A 22,726-nucleotide genomic window follows, 5' to 3' on the forward strand; every position below is an offset into this window, starting at 1 on the left:
TCTGAATCTACCCTCACAACCACCTTGTGAGGCCCATCCTCATCTTACAGATGAGGAAACTGAGGCTCAGAGAGGGGACATTTCTTGCCAGAGGTCACACAGCAAGTAAAAGACCCAGAATTAGACCACGGACCTGCTTTCTAGGGTAGAGGCAGGGAAGTTTAAGGTGTTAGGACAAAACTTGGGAGAGGTCAGGGTACGGATGAAAAGTCCAGGTGAGGACAGACAGGGGCCGGGACTGGTACAGGCAAAGTCATAGGGGTGAGGCTGTGGACTGCGACAGATCAGCCGGCAGCCAGTGATGAGGACCGTGAGGAGTGGGCAAAGTGCGCTAGCTCCTCCTCGCACCTGGAGCCTCCTCCCCTGCCCAGGGGCCTCACCAAGCACGCGTTCACCCAGGCCTCCCAGGCTGAGGTAGGCGGTCTGGAAGGCCTCACGCCACTGCTCATCCAGAGGCAGCTCCTGGCCCTTGATGAGGATGGAGCTGCAGCGCTCCAGCACGCGCTCGGGGGCGCCCTTCATCACCAGCAGGTGTCGCAGGTCCCGCGGGTCCTCCAGCGTGTGGATGGACAGCTATGGGCGTGGAGGGGCGATGCTGTGGGCGGGGAATGGGCGGGGCTGAGGAGAGGCGGGGCCGAGAGCGCGGGGTTGGGGGCTGAGAGCGGCGGGGACAGGTGAAGGTGGAAAATGGGGACATTGCAGGGTGGGTACTTGATACAGGGTGAGCGTTAAGGAAGGGCTAGGCACAGATTTGGGGGTCCTAGGTGTAAGGAATGAACATAATTAGGGTGCGGAGTTGGGCTGGGGCAGGATTTGGAGCGCGAGATCCTCCCCATGCAGAGTCTTGCCCAGAGACTGGGCGGGGCTGGATGGTGGGCGGGGCCGTAGGCAAAGCGGGAGATGAGATTGGGGTTTGGCTGTGGAAAGGAGGCTGGGGGCACCTGATATGGGTGGGGCATGGGGCAGGGCCCGAGGTGGATGGGACCAGGCCGTGGGCGGGGCCGGCTGCGTACCTGGAACTTGTTGGTGGAGTTGAAAGGGATCTCGCAGACTTTTGGGAAGCGGTCGCGGTAGCCCATGGCGTTGCCCAGCGTCAGCTCTGAGAACTTGAGCAGCGCCGTCTCCGACGCGTCTCCGATCACGATGCGCTGGGAGCGGGGGCCGGTGTCAGGGGGGAACCTGACTGCACCAGGCTCCTGGTATTCCCTGGAGGTCCCCCGGCCCTCACCTTGGGCACGGGCACTGCGTCCTGGCCGGACTTGAAGGCGGCGCGGTTGCACAGGGTGAGCACCCGGCACAGCGCCCGCCACGTCTCCGAGGACTGGTCAAACGTCTGCCCTGCAGACCAGGCGTCCAGGCTGGGTCCCGCACCGCGGCTCTCCCGGACCAGAACCGAGACCCCACCTCCTAGGCTCAAGTCAGGGGACTCCTCCCCAGACCTGGGTGGGTTTGGGGTACACCCAGCCCTGAGGGACCCAACCCCAGGATGAGCCTTCCCTCTAGACCCAGTAGCGAGTCTCCTTTGAGACCTGGAGCCGAGCCGTGCCCCCATCATACAAAGCCCTCCCTACCTCCCCAACCCCCTTCAGGTCTCCACTATCCACCATCCACCAGATCCTGCCCTGGCGCCTGTGCCCTCCCTTCCCCACACCTGACTGGTCTTCCGTGGTGTCAGCTGTGTGGATGTGGTTGTCAAACCACAAATGGGACACAGTCATGCGGTTCTGAGTGAGCGTCCCTGTCTTGTCCGAGCAGATCACTGAGGTGGAGCCCAATGTCTCCACTGCCTCCAGGTTCTTGACCACGCAGTTCTTACTGGCCAGGCGCTTGGCTGTCAGGGAGAGGCAGACCTGGGGAAGGGGTGAGTACCATAGGTTGGGGACCACTCTTGCTTCCAGCCCTCTTCCCAGCTTCACAGCACCGGGAAGGCTTCCTAGCTGTGGGGCTGCATGTGCAACTTGCTTCTGCAAACAGCAGGCATTTTCTTGCCCCCAGCTTTTGTTCAGCCTGTGCTTTGTTTGGGACTCCTTCCCCAGTCTGCCCAGATACTGTGTCCTAGCCAAGGTGCTGAAAATTCTCATCACACAACCAAAATGAGAAAAGGAACCTTCCCTGTGGTTTCTTCATGGCTAGTCTGGGGCTGGGTGCTGATTATGGAAGGCTGGGTGACATGCTGGCTGCCCGTACAGGACCTCAGCCTCCTCTGGTCAAGGACTGGCCAGCCTCGGCATCTCTGCGCCCTTGATGTGTGGCACAGGACATGGCCCAGGGTCGCCTCAGGAAGCACTTGCTGAATGGGTGGTTGATGGGAAGATGGGAGGGTTGATGGGAGTGGAGTGGACGGATGGACAGGCAGGGATGTGATGAGGAAGCATGGAGGAAAGAGCAGATGGCTTGGCAGGACCCTCAGCTCCCTGCGCCCCCACCTGCCCCCACTCACTGTGACAGTGGCCAGCAGCCCCTCAGGCACGTAGGCCACCACAATGGCCATGAAGAAGACCATCGCCCGCAGGAAGGTGTAGCCGATGCACATGGCCACGATAAAAAATGTGGCACCAAAGAGTATGGCCAGGCCTGCGATTATGTCCACAAAATGCTCAATCTCGATAGCAATGGGTGTCTTCTCGTTTTCCACCCCTGACGCCAACGATGCAATGCGCCCAATGATGGTGCGGTCGCCCGTGTTCACCACCAGGCCCTGCGCAGTGCCTGCAGGGGGCCAAAGGGTGACTCAGAGATTGGGGGGCAGTGGGGTGTGTGCTGCTCTATGAGTTGAAGGAGAGCCAGTCACCACCAGCAGAGGGTGTGACCTGGGGAGAGGGTAACAACAGTGGGAGACAGAGAGGCAGCATATCCCAGGGAGGTGGCAGTCATGCGGGAGAAGGCAACGAAGCAGAAGCTCCCTGTTCTAGAAGGTAGCAGAAGAGAGGCCAGTGGAGGCAGTGGTTACTGGGCAGGCAGGCACGAGCTTCACACACCCTCAAGGCACATGGTGGAGAAGAAGGCAATGTTGCGGGTCTCCAGGGGGCTCTCATGTGTGCACTCAGGTGAACGGGTCTGCGGCTCAGACTCCCCCGTCAGCGAGGAGTTGTCCACCTTGCAGCCCTGGGCCGCCAGGATGCGGATGTCAGCGGGCACTCTGTCCCCGCCTTTCATCTCCACCAGGTCACCCACCACCAGCTGGTCAGCGTTGATCTGGAACTTGTCTCCATCTCGGATGACAGTGGCTTGCTGTGGGACAAGAGTTTAGGTGGATGGGGGGGTGGGGAGGTGGGAGTTGCTGCATGTGAGGAGGTAGAGGGTGGGGAGAATTGGGGACTTAAGGGGAGAGATGGAGGCCACGGATGAGGGGCAGGTTGGGCCTAATGGGAGGAGGCTGCAGGAGCCTCCGGAGAGGTTAGGGGTCTCTGGGATCTGGAGTGGCTGGGTGCTGAGGAACCCACCTGTGGCACAAGGTTCTTGAAGCTGGCGATGATGTTGGTGCTCTTGAATTCCTGGTAGTAGCCAAAGCAGCCAGTGACGACAACTACAGCGATGAGAGCAATTGCCAGGTACAGCTGGGGACAGGGACAGGGACAGGGCTGGGGTTATTCGGAGGGGCTGGGAGCTGCCAGCCGGGGACCGCCCCCCCTCCCCCGCTCCCTGGTGCCCTGGTGTTCTTGGGGTCACCTCCACGATTTTCCCCACCTACTAGGAAACTTCATGCACCATTCCCTGTGGCCTGCGGCCCCCTCCCCATGTCCCTCATGCCCCACACTCGCCTGCCCTGTCTTCTCAGTGTCTTGTGTTCCTGTGTATATTTCACATCTTCTGGCCCTTGTTGGAATAGATGCTGGAAATAGATGCTCAGTGCCGCAAAGAAAAATTAGCACTGAGACAGAGGATCATGAGTACCTTCCTGCAGTCCAGGGAGTAAAAATTTCGTTGCTGAAAGATCCTTTGTCTCAGTGCTAATTTTTCTTTGTAGCACCAAGCATCTATTTCCAGCATCTATTTCCAACACCCTGAATCCTCAGTCTTCCAAGTCCCCATATCTATGACTTGTACCCCAAGTCACTGTGTGCCTTGGTCTGGCACGTTCCCTTCTCCTGTGTCCCCAAGCCTTGCATTCCCCATGTCCACTGTCCCACGCCTCCTGCTGTCCCCATGGCCTGTATTCCCCATGTCTCCAGTTTCACATCCTGGGTTTTCCATAATCCGCAGCCACCCTCTCTGTCCCCTTGTCCCTGCGTCCTCACATCCCCATCCCTGTGTGTGCTGCAGACCTTGTGTGTCATGGTCTGTGTCCTCACGGGCCATGGCTCCCATGTTCCAGCTCCCCGATCACTGTGTTCTGTTTCCCCCATGTCTGCGTATCTCTGAGTCTCCATCCTGTGTCCGGTGGCTATGACTTTTCAAGCCTCTGTCCGATGTCATGTGTCCCTGAGTCCCCATGTCCCTTGCCCTGACCTCTGCCATGTGTCCAGTGTCTACGGCCCTGTGTCTCCATTTCCTCTCTGTCTCTGTGCTTCTGTGTCTCATGTTTTGTGTCTCTCCATGTGCTGTGTCTGGAAGCTTGTGTCCCTGCCCTGGTTTCCCATGTCTGAGTCCCAGGGTCCCCTCTTCCCCACACCCCAGTCTGTCTTGTGTCTGCGTGTCCTGTTTCCCAAGTCTTCTCTCTGTCTCTCTCTCTCTCTCTCTCTCTCTCTCTGCCTCCCTCTCTCTCTCTCTCTCTCTCTCTCTCTCTCTCTCTCTCTCTCTCTCTCTCTCTCTTTCTCTTTTCTTTTTGAGACAGAGTCTTGCTATGCTGCCCAGGCTAGTATGCAGTGGCATGGTCTTGCCTCACTGCAACCTCCACCTCCTGGGTTCAAATGATTCTCCTGCCTCAGCCTCCTGAGTAGCGGTTCCCGCCACCATGCCTGGCTAATTTTTGCATTTTTAGTACAGATGGCGTTTCACCATCTGTTGGCCAGGCTGGTCTCGAACTCCTGACCTGGTGATCCACCTGCCTCAGTTTCCCAAAGTTCTGGGATTACAGGCATGAGCCACCGAGCCCAGCCTCCAAGTCCCATCTCTTACATATCACATTGCCATACTCTTTACATCCCCCACCCATGTCCCCATACCCAAGACTCACCCCAGTGTCCCTGCGTCCTGTGTCCTTGTGTCAGCCCCATCCATATCCCAATATCCTCCACCCCCCATGACTCCTGTCTTGAGACTGCCTTTCGTGTTTCTGTATCCCCATCTTCTGCCCCTCTTGTCCTGAGTCCCATGCTCAGTGTCCTCTGTCCCCAGGTCCCAGTGTCCTGAGGCTGTCCCCGCATCACCACTCACGTTGTCATCGGTGGTGAGGTCCCCTTCGCTGGCCTGGATGGCAAAGGCGATGAGGCAGATGGCGGCGGCCACCCACATGAGGCACTGCAGGCCCCCGGCTAGCTGCCTCGCGAATTTGACGTACTCTGGGGTGCCCCGTGGCGGCCGCAGCGCATTGGGCCCATCCCGCAGCAGCAGCTCGGCAGCCAGGCTGGCAGACAGGCCCTGAGACAGAGGGGCAGGACAAGGCAGTGCTGGGGGCTTTCCTCCACATGCACACCCTGTGGGAAGCCCCGGCCTTGGTTTCCTTTCCCCAGCTGGGTCTGTCCTGCTCATTCTCATCTCTCTTTGTCTCTTGATTCCTGCCCCTGCCCCATCTCTCCCTCCCTCCTTCATCTCTCCCTTTGTCTCTCTCTCCTCACTCACCTTTCTTTGTCTCTCCTGCTGTCTCTCACTCACCTTTCTATGTCTCTCTCCGTATCTGACTTCTCTGTCTTGCTGTCTCTTTTCATCTACTCCTCTCTCCGTCTCTGTGTCTAGCCCTTTCTCTCTAATGCTATCTCCCTCCCTCCCTCTCTCTTTTTCCCTCCTTCTCTCCTTCCCTCTCTCTCTCCCTCTCTCCTCTCTCCCTCCCTCTATTTCTCCATATCTTTCCCTCCCCATCTCTCCCTCTCTCTCTCTCTCCCTCTCTCCCTCTCCTTCCCTCTCTCCCTCTCTCTTTCTCCCTCTCTCTCTCCCCCCTCTCTACATCTCCCTTCTTCCATCTCCCTCTCCTTCCCTCTCTCCCCCTCTCCTCTCTGCATGCTCCCAGTCTCCAGCTCACCTTGGTGGCACTGGTCTGGTATTTCTGTTCCAGCTCCGCCACTGACAGCTGGTGGTCGTTCTGTGTGGTGGGGTGGGGCAGGGTGCTTGCTCTGGGCTCTCCTAGCCTCCTCCCCACCCACTGCTCGGTTCCCAGCCCACCCCCCAGCTTCCGCCCCTCCCCAGCAGGAGCTCACAATCTCCATCTCTTTCTTCATGTTCTCCAGCTTCTCCTTCCTCTTGCCACCCCCGCCGCCCGCCTTCTTCTTGCTCATCTTGGCAGCCATGTCCCCGCCGGGGCCAGGGCCCAGCTCCACCGAGTAGAGCTCATAGTTCTCCTGGGGATGGACAGGATAGAGGGAGGGAGGCCTCAGATCCCACTGGAAACCCTGTCCCCACCGCATCCCAGAACCCTGGGCCCCACTCACGGCCTTCCCCATGGTGCCTGGTGCCTGGTGCCTGCGCTCTCACCCTACAGAGCCTGGGCCTGGACCAGCCCTGATATACCTGAGGAGGGCGGGGGGTGGAGCAGAACCGCCCGAGACAGCTGATTACAGGGCTTCTCAGGGTGACCTTCAGGCCTGGGTGCCTCAGGCATTCCCTCCTGGGCTGCACCCCCCGCCGGGCCAGATCCCCCCCCCCATGTCAACCTGCCCTGATATCAGGGAGGCCCTGGGACAGCTGCAACAACAAGAAAAGCAAACATAAGGTGCTCATTATGTGCTGGGCATTGTGCTGAGGGCTTCCGTGTGCTCACTTATGTAACCTGCCAACAACCCTTTGAGGGGACAAGACCCCTCACAGATGGGGAAACTGAGGCACGGGGGGGCTGAGTCACTCTCCTGTGGCTCCATCATAGGTTTGAACATGATGGAGTGAGAACCAGATCATCTGGCTGCAGAGTGTCCTCTTTTAGTCTAAATAGCACCAGCCTGATGAACAGGAAGAGGAGGGTGCCTCGATGCTCTTTTTCGTCGTTGTTTTTTTCAGGAATGGAGTCTCACTGTGTTGCCCAGGCTGGAGTGCAGTGGCACAGTCTCAGCTCACTGCAACCTCTGCCTCCCAGGTTCAAGCAATTCTCCTACCTCAGCCTCCCAAGTAGCTGGAATTACAGGTATGCATTACCACTCCTGGCTAATTTTTGTACTTTTAGTAGAGACGAGGTTTCCCCATGTTGGCCTGGCTGTTCTTGAACTCCTGACCTCAGGTGAACCACCCACCTCAGCCTCCCAAAGTGCTCGGATTACAGGCATGAGCCACCGCACCCAGCCATGCTTACAGCACTCTCTGCGGTGGCTGAACATTGACTGAATCCTGAACCCTCACTATGGGCTGCGTATGCTCTGTGTGTCACTCAGATGGTTTCCTTAGCTCCCAGCAGCAGCCCTGTAAAGCGATGTTCTCTTCTTAGCCCCATCAAGGACTTTGCCGAAGACTTCAACATCTAAAACCTAGGGGCAGGGTTCCAACTCGGGCTTGACCCCAGAGCCTGGCTCTTCTATGGCACCACCAATGGAAAAACCCAAACTTCACCTCAGCAGCGCCACACACGTGCCAGGTTCTGCACGTGTGACCTCATGGGTCTTTGCAAAAAAAAAAAAACCTTGTGCAGGTGACGCTATCATTCCTGTGGTACAGAGGGGGAAATTGAGACTCAAAGGGACTACTGGAGGGTCTTGGAGGCACTCACACATCCAGCTAGAGCCTTTACAGTCTCAGCCGTTCTGCTGTCCCTACCCCAGATGGGGAAACCAAGGTACTGCGTGTGGAGTGGATGTGTCCAAGGGTCTTGGCTTGAGCTTGGTGCTTGGTGACGGATGCCAGGAGGCCTGGGGACTCCTTCCTCATCCCTCAGGTAGGGACCTCCGTGGGCAGCCGCGAGGGGCTGGCCTGGTGGAATGGTGGGGACCTTGGTATGTTATGGGGTAGGCATGTCTCCAGGAGCAGGTGAGAAGGCGCCTGATAAGATAACTGCCCTGCCAATGTCATTCTCCGCTGGGGCAGGTCACCTGGGAAACAAAGCTGTCGGGCAGCCGCAGCCCCTTCCCACACCCGCACGCTGGTCATCCTCAGCATGCTAGAAGAAACCCGCAAAGAAAAGGCAGCATGGGGCCGCAGTCACACTGTCCTTGCAGTGAGTCCACCTGCTCACCGCGCGCAGGTCAGCTCTTTTGTTTTTCTAGGCAGCGTCTCACTCTGTCACCAGGCTGGAGTGCAGTGGCACACTTTCAGCTCACTGCAACCTCCGACTCCCTGGTTCAAGGGATTCTCCTGCCTCAATCTCCCGAGTAGCTGGGATTACAGGCGCATGCCACCACAGCCAGCTAATTTTTGTATTTTTGGTAGAGATGGGGTTTCACCATGTTGGCCAGGCTGGTCTCAAAGTACTGACCTCAGGTGATCCACCCGCCTTGGCCTCTCGGCGTACTGGGATTATAGGTGTGAGCCACTGTGCCCAACCTTGTGCGCAGGTCAGCTCTGAGCCATGTGTGTCAAATGGCTTGTGTCACTCCTCTGTTTACAACCATTTAAAGACTTCCCTTCCCATTCAGAATAAACCCTGCACTCCTTCCAGCAAGATCTGGCGCTGGTCACCTGCCCTGCCTCAGTCGCTACTAGGTTTCCAGGGGCACTGGCCTCTCTGCTGCACTTTGCACAGACCAAGTTCGTTCCTGCTTCAGGACCTTGGCACTTATAGCTCCTTCTGCTGGGCCCCTTCCTGAGATGTCTGCATTGGCTTTCTCACCTCTCTCAGGTCTCCGCTCAAATGTCGCCTCTTCAGAGAGTCCACTCTGTAATATTGCAGCCCACTGTGTTCTGCTTCTTTTCCCCACTGTATTCACACCTCTTACTCCAACTTGACGCGGAGGTGGGCAGATCACGAGGTCAGGAGTTTGAGACCAGCTTGGCCAATATGGTGAAACCCCGTCTCTACTAAAATAATATAAAAAATTAGCCAGGCATGGTGGAGCCCACCTGTTGTCCTAGTTAACTCAGGAGGCTAAGGCAGGAGAATCACTTGAACCCAGGAGGCAGAGGTTGCAGTGACAAGATTGTGCAACTGTACTCTAGCCTGGGCAACAGAATGAGACTCTCAAAGAACAAACAAACACAAATTAGCTGGACCCACTGGCTCACACCTGTTGTTCCAGCTACTTGGGAGGCTGAGGCAAGAGAATCGCTTGAACCTGAGAGGTGGAGGTGGAGGTTCCAGTGAGCCAAGTTCATGTCCCTGCACTGGGATATATCCTTGTATAGGCGTGAGCCACTATGCCCGCCAGCTTTGTCCATTCTGACCATCCCTGCTCAGGTAGGTTCATGGGTAAATACTTTTACCTACTCCCCTGATTTTGCAGTCTTCAGATACAAGTTCAAACCCAAGTTCTGTGTGTTTGCAGGGAGGGGCTTTGCTTATGCAATTTATTATTTCACCGTGTGTCTAAGCAATACTAAGCCCTGTCTCTGGGAGCTGAACACAGAGACCCTTGTCCATAGGTAGGATCTGGATAAGTTAGGAAGTGTTCCAAGTCTCTTGCACCCTGGAGTGCAGCCTAAGTAGACCACACAATGCCATTTCAGATGGATGGACAACCCCAGCACAACTCCAGGACAAAGAAGCTTCTCACAGGAATGTTGCAAGCATGACACAATCCACAGCACTGCAAGGTCCACCCCTCTTTCTCTGAACCTGGGGCGCACAGAACATTGGGAAGTTCTTTGAGAACAATTAGTGGTCAGACTTGAAAAAAATATTCTTTTCTTGAGAAAGAGGAGGCAAAGGACAAACTATTAAATGGATGGTGGGCCAGGAACAGTGACTTATTCCTCTAATCCCAGCACTGGCAGGCCGAGATGGGCAGATCACTGGTGGTCAGAAGTTCGAGACCAGCCTGGCCAACTACTAAAATATAAAATTCTAGCCAGGTGCAGTGGCTCACGCCTGTAATCCCAACACTTGGAAGGCTGAGGCGGGTGGATCATGAGGTTAGGAGTTCAAGACCAGCCTGGCCAAGATGGTGAGACCCTGTCTCTACTAAAAACAAAAATTAGCTGGGTGTGGTGGCAGGTGCCTGTAATCCCATCTTCTCAGGAGGCTTAGGCAGAGAATTGCTTGAACCTGGGAGGCAGAGTTTGCAGTGAGCCGAGATTGTGCCATTGTGTTCCAGCTTGGGCTACAAAGTGAGATTCTGTCTCAAAAAAAAAAAAATCTAATAATACAAAACCTCACTGAGTGCACTGGCAGGCACCTGTAGTCCCAGCTACTCAGGAGGCTGAGGTAGGGAAATTATTTAAACTCAGGAGGCAAAGGTTGCAGTGAGCCGAGATTGTACCACTGTACTCCAGCCTGGGCGACAGAACAAAACTCTCAAAAAAGAAAAAAATGTAGATGGTGAATATTATGTAGGTTTGAAGGGGAATTGGAACAATAGTCTCCTAGAACTGTGGCCATATACACACTGTTAGGGACCCAGCGCCCTGTAAACTTTGAAGGGATCAGACCCCTGGCAGACCCTCCTCCCCGTGTTCCCTTTTTCCCTTTCATCCTTTGGGGTCCTGCCCACCAGGCCTTCTGCTTTTCCAAATGATCATTTCAAAACCTCAGCACATGCAATTTCCTCTACCTGAAGTGTGCACCCGACCTCTTCCCCATGTTCAACAGCTCCTCACCTTTCCTGTTAAGCACAGACAATCCTTCCTCCAGGAAGCCTTCTTGGACTACCCACCAGGCTGGGTCAGGCACCTCCCTGGGCATCCACAGACCCCTGAGCCTCCTATCACAGCCCCCACCTGCCTGCCTATGCTTCCCCCATCCCAGTCCTGATGACTCTGACCCCATAATTCCTCCATCACAACCCTGACCACTCTGGGCTGTCAGGGTTGATGACATTTCATCTCCCCCTCCGGATCCATGAGGGCAGGACCCAGGCTGTCTCAGTCCCCACTGTGTGCCCTGCATTGCCTGGCCCGGGCTGGCCTCGGGGAGTGTTTGCCAAGTGACAGAAGTCATTGTGACCGTGACTTTTGTTACAGTGTTTGCGTCTCCCTGATAAGATAATGGGTCCAGCAATGCCCTTCACCTCCTGAGCAGGTCACCCCACCCCCTCGACCCTGGGAGGATGAAAAGAAGGGGCTGGGCATGCAGGGTCCTTGCTTCTGCCTCCTCTCCAGCCTCTCCAGGTGATCAGAATTAGTGGTCAGAATTGAAAAAATTGTCAAGGAGCTGGGGAACACCATCTGGCTCCCAGCCCAGCTAAGCTGGCAGCCAGTCCCCTGTATTCTGTTCCTCTCCCATCTTTGTGCAATGCAGATTGGAAAGGTCAGCCGTCCTGCTGTCCTGGGCTGGGTGCAGAGCCCTTTACTTCTTTTTTGTTGTTGTTTGTTTGAGATGGAGACTCACTCTGTCACCCAGGCTGGGGCGCAATGGTGTGGTCTCGGCTCACTGCAACATCCACCTCCCAGGTTGAAGTGATTCCCCACCCCCAGCTTTCCCCAGTAGCTGGGACTACAGGTGCATGCCACCACACCTGGCTAATTTTTGTATTTCTTTATATACTAAATATTTAATGGGTTCCATCAGCAACTCCAGCAGAAGTTTTCCTGGATGGGAGGCAGAATCAAGCTACCCAAGGGTTCATGATGAGATATGGGGGTCACTGAGGAGACCCCCAGAGTCACTGATCCCCTTCCACACACCAGGTGGCCCCGCAGAATGAGGGTTGGGCTGACAGAATGTCAAGTAGAGGAGAGGTAACATAGGGTGAGGGAACAGGCCCTGGCCTGTACATTTGCCTGCAGGAAGGAGGGAGGGCAGGAGAGACTTTCTGCGTAGGAGTGGAACTACACTTTTAAGTTCTCAGCCCCAATATGTAGGGGGAAACAGCCAAGCCACTCTCTGTCTAGTATTAGGAACCTCTCTTCAAGTGGTCTTCTGTCATCTCTGTTCTTTCTTTCCAATTCTCTATTCCAGGTTCCAAATTCTGCAGCTGAAGCCCAAGTTCTGAATTCTAAGTCCTACCTTCTGAGTTCCTGTTACGTGTCTGTCTCCTCCCCTAAATCCTTCCTGGCTCCCATCCCTTTCCCCAGCCCCTCTGGATGAAATGTCTGGACCTCCTCCTGACCATGCTGATGAGGTGTTTTTTTGTTGTTTTGTTTTGTTTTTGGCGGTTCCAGGCTTCTGTCCAGCAGGAGGGACTTGGCTCAGACTGTCTAGCAAGTGGGTGGTCCAGTGGAGACCAGGGAATTCCTGAGGGCCTGGCCTGGCCTCCTCTCTTCCCACCCCACCTGTAGCCACTGGACATGGTACCCTGTGTGCAAGCTAAATGGAAGATAACTGGGGACTGGTAGCCTTGAGATGAGGAATCTTAGGAGATATAAGAAGGCCTAAAAGATCGCCATCCTTCATTCAGGGAAATTAGAAACTACTTCTAGCAGCGGGAAGGAGGCAGGCAGGGAAGGTGGAAAGGGCGTGGGCAGAGCTGTAAATCCTCAGAACTTGTCTTCCTTCAGTTCCCCTTGTCTGAGCTGAGCACTGCTCCTCAGGGTCTTCTCAGAGCCCAGACAAAACCAAGACAGCAGAACCAGGAGCACCACTGTCTTGGGTTGCCCTGAGGGAGAAGGGGTCAGAGGTGGAGGTGAAGGCAGCATCACTGGAGAGGTGAAATCTTCAAGGGGATCATGATCCGAGACTCCATGTGTCGCACCAGGGAGACTGTATAGTAGACATTTTCATCCCAGCCTCTTCCTTCAGGCAGCGTTTCTAGTCTCCTCCCGAGGCTGCAGGTCTTTATAGACCCAGAGATGGGCACCACGTAGAGCCCTCCTACCTGTGAGAAGAAGCCGCCCACTGCCTCCTGGTTCTCCTGCCGGTACTTGAAGGCCCGAGCCCAGTTGTTCTCAGATCAATCATGGTTCCCGGCTTGAGCTTGTATGTCCTCAGCTCATAGATGTTGGGACCCACTGTGGGCTGTGGCTTGTTCCAGAAGCTGAACTTGAGGAGCAACTGGTTTCTCCTGGACAGCAGCACCTGGCTCCACTCCCTTTGGAACTGCAGGTACTCCTTATTCTTTTTGAGCTTGTTCTTGCAGTCCATGAGGGCTGGGTAGCCACCTGAGAATCACCACAGGTACACTGCCTGGTCCTGCTCCCCATGCCACGTGTTCCCGTTGCCCACAAGTGAGCAGGGGTAGTCCTTGTCCAGGTGCAGCTTGGGCAGCACAGCCGCCATTAGGCTGTTGTAGACGTCTAGGTATCCGTGCATTACACTGTGAAACGATCTTGTAGAGGTTACTAGTTTCCTTTTTGGACAGCAGGGTGGAGTGGGCATCCTTCGGGGATCCACCTTGTGAGCAAAGAGGGAGCGAAACCAGCTGCCTCCATTGTCCTTGGAATAGAAACGCACCACAGCTGCAGCCGCAACATCCTTGGCATGGGGCCCCAGGGTCCCTGCCCTCGTAGCCACCGCACCGCCACCGTGCCGCTACCACACCATACTTCACTATGTTGGCCAGGCTGGCCTCGAACTCTTTTTTGTTGAGACGGAGTCTTGCTCTGTCTCCAGGCTGGAGTGCAGTGGCGTGATCTCAGCTCACTAGAACCTCTGCTTCTCAGGCTCAAGCGATTCTCCTGCTTTAGCCTCCCAGGTAGCTGGGATTGCAGATGCCCACTACCACACCTACTTTTTGTATTTTTAGTAGAGACAGGGTTTCTCCATATGGGTCAGGCTGGTCTTGAACTCCTGACCTCTGGTGATCTGCCCACCTCAGCTTTCCAAGTTCTGGGATTATAGGTGTAAGCCACTGTGCCCAGCCCTTTAAAAAAAAAAAAAAAAAAAAGATAAGGTCTCACTCTATCACCACGCTGGAGTTCAATGGTGCAATCATGGCTCACTGCAGCCTCAAATTCCTGGGCTCAAGCAGTCCTCCCACTTCAGTCTCCCAAGTAGCTGGGACTACAAGCATGCACCACTACACCCAGCTAATATATATATTTTTTAAGACAGGGTCTTGCTATGTTGCCCAGGCTGGTCTCAGCTGGTCTCAAAAGATCCTCCCACCTTGGGCCCCCAAAGTGCTGGGATTGCCCCATTAACAGGAAGTACTGGGAATACTCAACCCACAATAATGTTCATCTTTGTTGTGGGAAAAGAACTCTGCAGTGTCCTCACTGGCCCCTGTAATATCCTTGCTGGCCCTATAACACCCTCAAAGTACCCTGTTGGCTTCTTTTTTTATATTTTTTATTTTTTGAGACGGAGTCTCACTCTGTCACCCAGGCTGGAGTGCAGTGGTATGATATTAGCTCACAGCAACCTCCACCTCCCAGGTTTGGATCCTCCCACCTCAGCCTCTCGAGTAGCTGGGATTACAGGTGTGTGCCAGCCACTATGCCCAGCTAATTTTTGTATTTTTAGTATAGAGAGGGTTCTACCATGTTGTCTAGGCTGGTCTCAAACTCCGGACCTCAAGTGATCCACCTGCCTTGGTCTCCCAAAGTGCTGGGATTACAGGTGTGAGCCACTGTGCCTGGCCAATTATAATGTAAATGTTATGGAGGCAAATACCTCATCTGTCTGAAACAGCGTTAAACCACTAAGGCTTAAAACAGTGCCTCTCACTATTAACCAATAAATGTTCATCAAATATGTGAAAGTCCCATGGTACCTGGCAAGGTGGACACACAGGAGACATGAACATGTGGGCACACATACATGCATGCAGCAGATGAATCAGAAAATGGAAACTTCCTCATAATCTTTACTGCTCTTAAAAATACTGATGGAGGGGAGACTTCCCCCAGCACAGGCAGTTACTGTTGTCCTAGTTCAAATGCTCCAGGAGGAACAGTCCATTAGTCACTGAGGTTTTCATATTTTCTGTTTCAAGCTTCTGATTACAGTGGAGCAAAGGATCACAATGCAGCCCACCAGGATGCTGGAGATACTGAAGCCCAAAGCCAGTCTGGAATTTATCCATGCTTTTCTTTGATTCCCAAGGAAATTGGCTTCCCGGGTCTGTGGGAGTAAAGGCAAACTGGTGTGAATGTTTCCAAAATGTGAAAGTGGAGGGAAATCCCTGGGGAGAGGCAAAGAGGGCAAGATCAGGATGGTGGCATAAGGGAGGTCAGGGCAGGGTTCAGTCCCCCAGGGGAAAAAGGAAGAAACCAGGGAGCCAGGATAAGGGAGTAGATCTGGGTGGCCCTGGAGAGGGGCAAGGGCAAGCAGATGGCGAAAAGGGAGGAGGCAAATCCCCGAGAAACACGAGGAGGTCCCTGCGGCGGGAAAGACAAGGCAGATCTGGGGACAAAGAGAGTTTGTGGTAGCTGGGTGGTGCCCACCTTGAGAGAGAACACCAGAGCGGGGATTGCCAGCAGGATGTAGAAGAAGAAGGATATGATGGCTAGCAGCAGATAATCTCTTTCTGGAGGATGCAAGGGCATCAGAACAACTGGCTGCATCGGGGCGAGCGGCTGCATGGGGATGAAAGGCTGCCCAGGGATGAACTGCGGCATCGGGGTGACAGAGGACTTCAAGTCCCTGGGGCTTGTCACAGTAGCCATAGGCCTTGGCACAAGGAAGAGATGCTGGGTAAGTAGAATCGGCAGACAGGGGTCATGGGGTCGGGGAAGGGGACATCTGAGTCCCCAAGCAATTGGGACCACCCAAACCAAGCCCTCTAGCTAGAAAAGTACTAAAAGCTGACACTGCCCCAAGCCAGGGGACAGTGCCCCAAGCCAGAACCCACCACAGCCCCGTGCTCCCTTAGAGTAGCCTTGGTGGCTCCGGAACACCCATGCAGCCCTTCTCTAGCCTCTTACAATCCACCCCCTGCTCCCCTCTGTTTGTTCCACTTTCCTCCTCTAAACCCTCCCTATCCCTCCTTACCCCCAAGCTCACACACCCCTACTGTTTACTGAGAACTCAGCACAAACCTAGACAATATCCCTAGGACTTCCCTTCACTCCTCAGTATCTGAGGCGGCTTTGTTGATTTCAGTCACAGGGCGTGGCCGCTATAGGCCACTCCTTCATTATGATTGGCTACTCCTTTATGGGTGTGGCTCCAGTGCTTCAATCTGGCTTCTGATTGGTTCCATATGTGTAAGGGGCGTGGCCCAGCCACTTCTCTTTCTTCCTGCCCTCAGAATTGATTCGGTGAATAAGGGGACTGGGTTGTAGTGACTTCTCCTTTTTAAATTTTTTCTAGCTTTTATTTCCCTTTTTTTCTTTTTTCCCTTAGAGACAGGGTCTCTAAGGTAATCCAGATTGGAATGCAGTGGTGCAATCATAGCTCTCTGCAGCCTCAACCTCCTGGGCTCAAATGATTCTCCTGCTTCAGTCTCTACAGTAACTAGGACCACAAGTATACGCCACCACACCTGGCTAATTTTTTATTTTTTATAGAGGTCTCACTATGTTGCCCAGTCTGGTCTTGAACGCCTGGCCTCAAGCAATCCTCCTACCTCAGCTTCCCAAAGTGTTGGGATTATAGGCTTGAATCACTGTGCCCGGCCATTCCTCCTGTGATATAGCTGGCCTAGAATTAGAACCAGTACAATGCCATTTTAAAATGGGAAAACTGTTTCCATTCTCCTCACAATGACTGCTAGCCATGGCTTCTGTAAACTACTAAGATTACCTTGCAAAATATAAAGAGAGGACAAGCTCCATACTTTCTCTTATCTGTAACTGCCAGAATTGCTGGCCTCTGTTTACCAAAGTAAGCACCCCCAGATAATTCCATCCTGGCGCCAAGTAACCTAAAATTATATGGACCCCACACCTGCCCAAATAATGTATAAACTAATGTTTACCTTGACCTCTGTAAACCACTTAAGTGGCAATCGGAATGACAAAAGTCCCCTGGTCCTTGGAATATCTGGAGCCCCTCACCCTCCTCTCAGCCTAGGAGGTGATTGACAGCTTTCATTCCCATCTCCGTTCCTCACCCGCACTCCCAAGGTGGTTTTGTGGGTATAAAAAGGTCTAGTCACTCTTCTTTCTCTGCCACGGGTTGGAGAGACGTGAGTCCTCCGTGGTCGCCGGCAATAAACCCTGTAATTTGGCATTCTTTTGTTCTGGTGTTGACTTTCTGTGCTGAGTGTGATATAACACTCCTTTTTATTGTTGTTGCCAGTTTGAACTCCTCATCAGTTTAATATAGTGTGTGTGGATCTCACATCCAGATTGCATATAAGTGTAATGGACAGATTTATCACTATTAGGGAGGTTACTGTACATTAGGCCCAGGCTGGCCCCTGAGGACCACATGGTAACTAAGGCAGACAAGACCCTAGCTCTCCTGGAATTCCAGGGAGACAAAGAAGAAAAACACCCAATTAAATAATGGAAATAGAAATTACTATTATCTGATATAATTATATTATGATATATTTTATTACATGTTATTATAATACAATTTTTTAATTGTACTTTGGGCTCTGGGGTACATGTGCACATTCTGCATCCTGCAGGATTGTTGCATAAGTACATACATGCCACATTCCCCCCAACCCCCCATCGCCTACATCAGGCATTTCTCCCAATGTTATCCCTCCCCATCTGCCCCGCCCCCTGCTGTCCCTCTCCTCCCCTCCCCTCCCCTCCGCCTCCCCATCTCACCCAGTGAGTGTTGTTCCCTTCCCAGTGCCCAAGTGTTCTCACTGTTCATCACCCACCTATGAGTGAAAACATGGTGTTTGGTTTTCTGTTCTTGTGTCCATTTGCTGAGAATGATGGTTTCTAGATTCATCCATATCTCTACAAAGTACACAAACTCGTCATTTTTTATGGCTGCATAGTATTCCAAGGTGTATATGTGCCACATTTTCTTTGTCCAGTCTATCATTGATGGGCATTTGGGTGGATGACCAAGTCTTTGCTATTGTAAACAGTGCCGGAACGAACATATGTGTGCCTGTGTCTTTATAATAGAATGCTTTATAATCCTTTGGGTATATTCCCAGTTATGGGATTGCTGGGTCAAATGGAATTTCTATTTCTAGATCCTTGAGGAATCGCCACACTGTCTTCCATAATGGTTGAACTAATTTACACTCCCACCAACAGTGTAAGTGTTCCTTTTTCTCCACATCCTCTCCAGCATCTGTTGTCTCCAGATTTTTTAATGATCGCCAAACTGGCATGAGATGGTATCTCAATATGGTTTTCATTTGCATTTCTCTAACGACCAGTGCTGATGAGCATTTTTTCATGTTTGTTTGTTGCACCTGGGAATCTATTAAAAATACAAATTATTGAGCTCCACCCCAGACCTACTGAATATGAAACTATAGTGGTGATGCCCAGCCATCTGTGTTTTAACAAGCCCTCCACATAATTCTGATGCAAATTAAAGTTTGAGAACAACTGGGCCAGAGGAATGAATGGGAAAGAGCAGAAGTGGCCAGTTCCCCCTAAAAGCCTCACTCTAACCTCTGGGCTTTGTCTTCAGGAGGTGTGTCCTCCAATCCTCTCAACACCTGAAACCTCACCCAACCTTCACTTCTTCTGTCTTCCCCCACCTCGGCGCCCCATGTTTTGCTCTGGAATATCCACTTGGCCCTTTGAAAGGCTCTGAACCAATTTCCTCCATGAATATCTTGACTTCTGGATTGCATGTGTTGTCACTGTTCTTCTGACTACTTCTAGGTTTAGGACTGGCCTTACGTACACAGGTTATGTCTTGGACGAGCCATACTGAGGTCTACATTTGTGGACTGCACAGTGTCACCTCCCACCCACTCCCAACTTCCTGAGAAGTGGCTCCTCAAACCTTCTACTCCACTAGAACCATAAGCTAAAGGAAGCACCAGCTAAAACCCCACCATATTAGTATTCATTAAAAGCTCCTACCTGAATCAGTGATTACTATGGTGTTTAGAAACATTAGAAAATGTTTTCTAATGGTGCATAACAAATTCCCACACTGTTATTAACTCGTAGTTCTGTAGGTCAGAATGGCTGCTCTTCTGCTCAGAATCTACCAAGGCTAAAATTAAGGTGTCTGCTATGCTGGGTTCTCATGTGGAGCTCAGTATCTTCTTCCAAATGAATGTGATTACGGCAGGATTCACATCCTTGCTGTTGCAGTACTAAAGACCCCGTTTCCTTGCTGGCTGTCAGCTGGGAGCCATTCTCAGCCAGAGGCTGCCTGCATTCCTCCCTACATAGTCCGGGTACCATCTTCACATCAGCAGTGGAGACCTTTCCTTGCCTCCAATCCTCTCAACACCTGAAACCTCTTTTGCCAGAAAGACTCAGTCCCTTTCAAGAACTCACCTCATTTCAAGAACTCTGTTGCCCAGGCTGGAGTGCAGTGGTACAATCGGCTCACAGCAATCTCTGCCTCCCAGGTTCCAACAATTCTCCTGCCTCAGCTTCCCAAGTAGCTGGGATTAACAGGTGTGGGCCACAATGTCCAGCTCATTTTTGTATTTTTAGTAGAGACAGTTTTCGCCATGTTGGCCAGGCTGGTCTCGAACACCTAACCTCATTAGGTGATGCCCCTAGAGGATATTTTCCCTAACTTTAAGTTAACTGATTTCAGACCCTAATTGCATCTGCAAGACGCCTTCCTGGAAGCCTACAGACTAGTACTTGACTGAGTAACTGGAGGAGTGGGTACACCAGGGAGCAGTAATCTTGGGGTCACTTCAGAGTTCTGCCTACCATACGGGGGATTTCCTGTTCCATCGTTCCATTAGGTGATGTTCTACTTTAAGACCTTTCCCCTTTCACTGAACTTCTTTCTCTATTCTTTCCTTTCTTCTGTCAGCATAGACCAAAGAATTCTTTTTTTTTTTTTTTTTTTGAGACAGTCTGTCGCCCGGGTTGCAGTGCAGTGGTGCAATCTCAGCTCACTGCAACCTCTGCCTCTCGGGTTCAAGCGATTCTGCTGCCTCAGTCTCCCTAGTAGCTGGGATTACAGGTGCCCGCCACCACGCCCAGCTAATTTTTGTGTTTTTAGTAGAGACGGGGTTTCACCATATTGGCCAAGCTGGTCTCGAACTCCTGACCACAGGCAATCCGCCCTCTTCGGCCTCCCAAAGCGTTGGGACTACAGGCATGGGCCACGGCACCGGACCGGAATTCATCTTTAATTCAAGACTTTACAATCCACTGACATTACTCATTTTGCTCCCCTCGGTAAATCTCTCTCTTACTGGGCTTGTCTAGTTCCTCTCTTCTGCAGCTTCTGGTAGACCCTCCTGGCACCACCCACGCGCAAGGACTGCAGAGAGAGATCAGTGGGAGGAGGAGGAGCCTAGAGCGGCCACTTAGGCTTCCAACCAGTCCCTACCAGGGTGGGCGGATCCCACATCCTGATTGGCTCCAGGCTCTGAGTCCTGCGGCTGCTGAGAATGGCGGAGCCACGCCCCCTAACGAGGCAGCCAATCAGGACGTGGGGTTCTGATTTCTCCATTGTGAAGCTCCGGCCTTTGTCGGTTTGGGACCTGGGATTCTGGTTAGCACAAAGGGAAGCCTAGTGGGTCTGGCGCTTCCTTTTCAAGGCACTTGGAGTCCGTCTTTGTGTTAGGGGAAAGGTCATGGCCCGGAAAACTCCTCCTGCCGCCCAGCCTGCTCCTGACGCGCCAGCTGCCCCAGGCACCCCAGGTGCTCCAGGCGACCCCGCTGCCCCTGATGCCCCCGCTGCTGCAAATGCTCCAGCTGCTCCAGGTGTTCCAGGTGCTCCAGCTGCCCCGGGTGCTCCAGCTGCCCCGGGTGCTCCAGCTGCCCCAGGTGCCCCAGCTGAGGCGCCACAAAAGCCTACACAGACACCAGAGGAACTAGCGTTTTATGCCCCAAACCACATATGTTTGACCGTCTTGGCTGTATTTTTATTCCCTCCGCTTGGACTTGCAGCTGTGTACTTCTCTTACCAGGTAAAATAATCCCCAAGTTATAGCCTCTGTCCTTTTTTGTTTTTGTTTTTGAAACCCAGTCTCACTCTGTCGCCCAGGCTGGAGTGCAGTGGTGCAATCTCAGCTCATAGCAATCTCTGCCTCCCGAGTTCCAACGATTCTCCTGCCTCAGCTTCCCAAGTAGCTGGGATTAACAGGTGCGGACCACAATGCCAGGCTTATTTTTGTATTTTTAGTAGAGACGGGTTTCCCCATGTTGGCCAGGCAGGTCTCGAACTCCTGACCTCAGGTGATCCACCCGCCTCGGTCTCCCAAAGTGCTGAGATTACAGGAGTAGGCCACCGCACCCGGCCTGCCCTGTCCTCCATTTGGCCCCGGCATCTGCTCCCGTCCTGGGACCTGCGTAGGGGCTTTCCCTCAGTGACTACAGGTCTCCAACTCTTCTGCCCCCGGTTTCTGGACTCAGAAACCCACATCTATGCTTCCACCCTTGCAGACTACGAAGGCCAACCAGAACAGCGAATGGGAAGAAGCTTACGCCAACTCAGGCCGAACTGGTTGGCTGGGTGCATTCGCAGTAATGATCGGCTTAGGCATCATTTATGGCTTGGTCCTATATTATTGAAGGCCAGGCATAGTAACCCAGGGGTCCGCTCCCCAACCAAGCCACCCACCAAAAGACTAACCAGCCAAGTCAGCCACCAAGCAAGAAACTCAACCGCTGAGACATCTTCTAGCCAAGAAACCCTCCAACCAAGGAACTCAACATTCAAGAAACCTACCAGCTCAGGAACACCCAGACCGCCTGCCTGTACTGCTTCTACTCACTCGGCTCCCGAGCTGTCTTTATCCACCCTAGGGGTTCCACACTAAATGCCCTAGATCCCTTTAGCTCCTTGACACTGGGCTGTTCTTCCAGAGAATCTTGAAACCAAAAAAACTGGAATGGAATGTTTTGGTTTCTCGTGTGTGTGTGTGTGTGTGTGTGTGTGTGTGTGTGTGCGTGTACATGCCCATGATTGTTTTCTGGGTCAGCGGTCAGTATTGTGTTTCCCTCCAGCTGTTTCCTAGACTGTGAAAATCAGGTTGTCTTAATGAGGAAGCCCACAGACATAGAATTCAGGCAGATGTGGGTTAAAAACTTACCACTGAAACTGAAAAGCTGTATAGCCCTGAACAGATACTTTTCCCGAGCATAGTTCCTTTGTCTGTAAAGCAGGCCTAATTGCCAATGATATTATGGGATGATATTTGGAAATCTGAAATCAGTTGTATTCTCTAGGCATCTTCGTATTTCAGCTGGAATTGGAGATGTCTAGTGTCTCAGAGCAGCAATAAGAAAACAGAAACCTCTTCCAGCTTCTGATATCCAAATGTCAAGCTCTTAGGGGAAGAATGGAAAGTCCTCAAGAAACACAAATAGCTTTGGCACAATAGCTGATGAAGACCACCTCTCCCTCACTCCAGAAAGGCATTGGTTCCCCACTCATGGAAAAGGGGATATAGAGATTAGATAATAGTACATCCACAAGGAGACCCCTGGAACCTGCATCTGAGAAAGAGGGGTGTCAGAGACCCCAGCTATTACCTGTATTCTCTCCTCTCAGATAAGACCTAGAAAAGTTCCAAGTTCTCAAATATGCTCAGATATGCTATATGTTGGAGACATTTACAAAGAAATGACCTCAGACAGCCAAGGATGATAACCCATGGCCCAGCCTGGTGAAAAGAAGGGGGTTACATAGGAATTCCAAGTGCCAGGTGGAGAGAGA

At 52.8% G+C, this 22,726-nt stretch overlaps 2 protein-coding genes and 1 pseudogene across 12 annotated transcripts in view; 1 reads left to right on the plus strand and 2 right to left on the minus strand.

Moving 5' to 3' along the window:
• Positions 1-22,726, minus strand: part of ATP4A (ATPase H+/K+ transporting subunit alpha) — a 36,154-nt gene that overhangs the window by 6,634 nt on the left and 6,794 nt on the right. For 6 of the 11 annotated variants that reach the window (XR_013530743.1, XR_013530742.1, XM_035283867.3 and 3 more), the window contains exons 1-10: positions 6,294-6,570; positions 6,119-6,178; positions 5,317-5,520; positions 3,444-3,557; positions 2,979-3,231; positions 2,441-2,709; positions 1,652-1,850; positions 1,229-1,338; positions 1,014-1,148; positions 381-573 (exon numbers count right to left, since the gene is read on the minus strand). Coding sequence is in view for 9 of the 11 variants with exons in the window: in XM_035283867.3 (XP_035139758.1) it covers positions 381-573; positions 1,014-1,148; positions 1,229-1,338; positions 1,652-1,850; positions 2,441-2,709; positions 2,979-3,231; positions 3,444-3,557; positions 5,317-5,520; positions 6,119-6,178; positions 6,294-6,536 (1,780 nt within the window). In the remaining 2 variants the exon portion in view is untranslated. Of the gene's footprint in view, positions 1-380; positions 574-1,013; positions 1,149-1,228; positions 1,339-1,651; positions 1,851-2,440; positions 2,710-2,978; positions 3,232-3,443; positions 3,558-5,316; positions 5,521-5,721; positions 6,095-6,118; positions 6,179-6,293; positions 6,571-8,842; positions 15,107-15,429; positions 15,656-16,553; positions 16,628-17,768; positions 17,851-22,726 lie in introns of those variants that run through there. The other 5 variants (XM_078359057.1, XM_078359056.1, XM_078359054.1 and 2 more) reach the window with 3 other exon arrangements.
• On the minus strand, positions 12,741-15,603 carry LOC118150110 (protein NipSnap homolog 1 pseudogene; annotated as a pseudogene).
• On the plus strand, positions 20,534-21,905 carry PMIS2 (PMIS2 transmembrane protein). Its single transcript, XM_008987749.5, has 2 exons — positions 20,534-20,975; positions 21,451-21,905. Exons 1-2 carry the CDS (start codon positions 20,640-20,642, stop codon positions 21,577-21,579), a joined length of 465 nt encoding a protein of 154 aa, XP_008985997.1. The 5' UTR covers positions 20,534-20,639; the 3' UTR covers positions 21,580-21,905.

The sequence above is a fragment of the Callithrix jacchus genome, chromosome 22 (assembly GCF_049354715.1).
Source record: "Callithrix jacchus isolate 240 chromosome 22, calJac240_pri, whole genome shotgun sequence".
Lineage (NCBI taxonomy): Eukaryota > Metazoa > Chordata > Mammalia > Primates > Cebidae > Callithrix > Callithrix jacchus.